Source organism: Triticum aestivum, chromosome 1B (assembly GCF_018294505.1).
Source record: "Triticum aestivum cultivar Chinese Spring chromosome 1B, IWGSC CS RefSeq v2.1, whole genome shotgun sequence".
Classification (NCBI taxonomy): domain Eukaryota; kingdom Viridiplantae; phylum Streptophyta; class Magnoliopsida; order Poales; family Poaceae; genus Triticum; species Triticum aestivum.
Window position 1 is genome coordinate 650,926,470 of NC_057795.1, and position 3,489 is coordinate 650,929,958.

At 53.0% G+C, this 3,489-nt stretch overlaps 1 protein-coding gene across 1 annotated transcript; it reads right to left on the bottom strand.

The window, feature by feature from the left end:
* Positions 1–265: 265 nt before the first annotated feature.
* On the bottom strand, positions 266–2,143 carry LOC123145530 (trihelix transcription factor ASIL2). Its single transcript, XM_044564965.1, has one exon. It carries the CDS (start codon positions 1,583–1,585, stop codon positions 515–517), a length of 1,071 nt encoding a protein of 356 aa, XP_044420900.1. The 5' UTR covers positions 1,586–2,143; the 3' UTR covers positions 266–514.
* Between the last annotated feature and the right edge of the window lie 1,346 nt (positions 2,144–3,489).

Genomic DNA, 3,489 nt, shown 5'->3' on the forward strand with positions numbered 1-3,489 from the left:
ATTATCAGGACATCAGTATCCCAACAGAAAAATGTGAAACAAACTAGTACACCCTCTGTTCCTAAATATAAGATGTTTTGGCAATTCAATCTTAAAACGTCTTGTATTTAGAAAACAGAGGTAGTATATCACAATACATTATCAGGGCATCAGCACTTCCAAGCAAACTGAAAGTTCCCCTAATCCACAACAATATAAGCACGAAGTAACAGATTCAGAACACAAGACAAATAAAGTACCAACTTTCTCACTCTGCCAAAACTCAGGAGTAAAGCAAATTGTCATTGTATATGGGTTTCACATTTAAAATTACGCCTCTACATACTTCAAGGATACCAATTCCTAAACATTAACGAACAGCATCCTCATGCCACATATTGGTTAAGATTAGCACATCAACACTGATATTACAAACTTTGCAATAGCCACAGATCAAGGAAACGAACAATGACCTAGAGCAATGTTCATCTAAACTGAAATGACCAATCAACTTTACCTAGAGGCTTCCTCAACATCAGAGGTATGCAGGGTTGGAGAGGAAAGGCAGCGCAGCCACGGAGGAAGCCAACTCCACTCCAATGCCATTGGCTGCAGAACCTCCATTCTTCTTGGCATGCTTCATTCTTGCGAGCTTCACATGTGCATCGACGAAGTTCTCCATGCGCTTCACCTCCAGCTGCTTCATGAAGTTGATCCGCTCTCGCTCCATCTCCAGGGACTGCTTCTGCTTGGCACTCTCGACGCGCTCGTACATCTCTGCAAATGCCTCAATCGCCCTTGCCAGCTCGCCGACACCACCATCGCCACCACTGCCGCTTTCGCTGCGGCGGCGGCGCTTGTTATTACCACCGGAGTGCGATGAAACGGAGCGGGACGGTGACCGCTGCGAGTTGTTGCTGTTGTTGTCACCGAGATCACTGGAATTGTCTGAATCAGAAATCGCGGCAGCGGCGGCGGCGGCCTGCTGGATAAACGCGGCGGCAGGGAGCGGCACCCCGCGGCGGTAGTTGGGCAGCGGCAGAGCCATGGGCGGAGGCGGGGACGGCGAAGACGAGGGCGACGGGTGCCTCCTGGCGGCGGAAGGGTGGAGGGGCAGGGCGAAGTGAGGGGCCGGCGGCGCCAAGGAGGGGTGCTTCTTGGTGGCGGCGGCGGCGGAGAGGGTGGGGCCGACGAGGCGGTCGAGCTCGCCGTAGAAGTTCCAGGCGGAGGGCCCGCCGCGGGCGCGCTCGGCCTTGTACTTCTTCTTGAGCGTGTCGACGCGGTTCTTGCACTGGACGTCGGTGCGCGGCGGGCGGCGGCGCGCGGCGGCCCCGCGGCGCGAGTTGACGGCGCCGGCGACCTCCTGCCACTGCTTCTGGCGCAGGTTGCCGCGGTTGAGGTCGACGTAGCGGCTGCCCCAGGCGCCGACGAGCGCCGCCGTCTCGCCCTCGCTCCAGCAGTCCTCGCGGTAGGGCAGGTTGGGGTTGGGCGGCGGCAGCCTGCCGCCCCCTCCCCCTCCCCCACCTCCGCCTCCGCCTCCCCCTCCTCCTCCTCCCGCCGACGCAGCCGCCGCCGCCGCCGCCGCGGCCATCTCCCTCAGCTCCATCGCTCAGATCTGGCGACGAACCCTAACCCTAGGGGAACAAGAAAGTCGCGGGTTGCGCGTGACGGACGGGCGGACGGACGGTGGGGTGAATTGGGAACGGGCGGTGGGGGTTGGAATAAAAGGGCACGCCGGGGGCGGGGGTGGGGCGCCGGCCGAGGGGGCCACGCGCGCGGCACGTGACAGGCGGCGAGGTGGGATAGGCAGGGCATGGCCGGGCCGGATCGGAGTCGCGCGTGCCGCCGTGCCGTGTGGTGGGTTTGACCGGGTAACCGGCGATTACTTCCGTGTTCCGGACGGACGGGGAGAGGTTGCGTGGACAATGACGCGGCGACCGACAGCCAGCCAGCCGGGGTCGGTCCGGAGACCGGACGGGGTGCGGTGGCGGCGCGAAATTACAGGGGTGCCCTCGGGCCGGGCGCCCGGCGGCAGGGGCAGGGGCGGGATTTCAGGAGGGGGCGGCGAGGCGGCAGGCGTGGGTGAGGTGGTCGCCGTTGGTCGGCTCGGCTTGCGTTTTGAGGTGAGGAGGTGAGAGCGAGAGAAACGCGCCGAGGAGGGGAGGGAAGACTGCGCTGCTGGAGTGATGAGGGCGGGTTTGCGGTGGGTGAGAACGGGGTGCGGGGCGGTGGGCCCGCGCAATACTCCCGCAGTTTCGGTACCTCCGTCTTAAAATAAATGTCTCAACTTTAATGAAATTTTATAATATTATACATACAGTAGTATATCTTTTGAAAAATTAAATCTAAGATACTTTGACCGAGTTTGTGGATAAAGATATTTATATCTAGAATGCCAAACATATATCATCAGATTCACAGTAAGATGTAGTTTTATCTTTTATATATTTATTAATGTCGTGCATATAAATAATTTTATCTATAAAGTTGATCAAAATTTGTAAACTATGAATTTTTAATAAAATCTATACGCACTATATTTTAAAACTGAAGGAGTAATCGTCGGGGTTTTTTCACTGTTTTGACCCATGTGGCAAACTTTAGCACGATTTGACCCGCTTTTGAAACTTTTTTCGTATCTGACCCAAACCGAGACGCCAACATCCATGGCATTCTGATTGCACTGAGGACGCCGCGGACCCTGGCGTTTGGCACTGGCCCACCTCCCTGGTCAGCCAGATTGACCGTCCGACGTGGCAAGTGTCGACACCGACCCTAGACGTCGTGAACCTTGGCGTCTACCCCCCTGAGAGATAAGTGGTCACGGGAAAAGTGTGTGGGGCCTCTCCACACACTCTCCCAATCTTCCATCCCGAAAAAGAAGAACAAAGGAGAGCTCCCCCCTCTCTCTCCCACCTCAAGGCTCACTCAAATCCCACTCCAAATTTGATTTTCCTCCGTGGATCTTTCTCTCCCTTGTTGTTTGAGGTAATCTCCCCCGGCTCCCTAAATTTTGTTGGTAATTTCTTGTTATTTTAGTGGCATTATGTAACCCCAGGTGGCACCTTAGTTTCTAGATTTATTCAAATCCTTTGGTATTGGATGGCTTTTAATTAATATGTAGTTGTGGTAGTAGTAATGGGATATGAATTTTGTGGGTACAAATGATGGATTTGATAAATATGATGGTTATGGTTAGGTTATGTGTTAAGCTAATGACATGATTTATTTAGTACATAAGTTTTAATTTGTTTTGCATACACAACTCATTAGGATATATAGCTGCCATTGCTTCATTAGAGTTGCATAGTTTTTGGAACTATGCATTATAATTGTCATTTCATCTTGTTTGTTGTCCCTTTTAGATGGATGATAGACTTGTTAATGTTCATTATTTGGACAAAGCGTCATTTGTGACCAAAACTGCAAGTGACAACGAGGAAGTGGTGGTATTCGACACAAGTCCTAGTTATGATAAGGTTGTTATTAAAGTAAGAGATAAGTTGAATT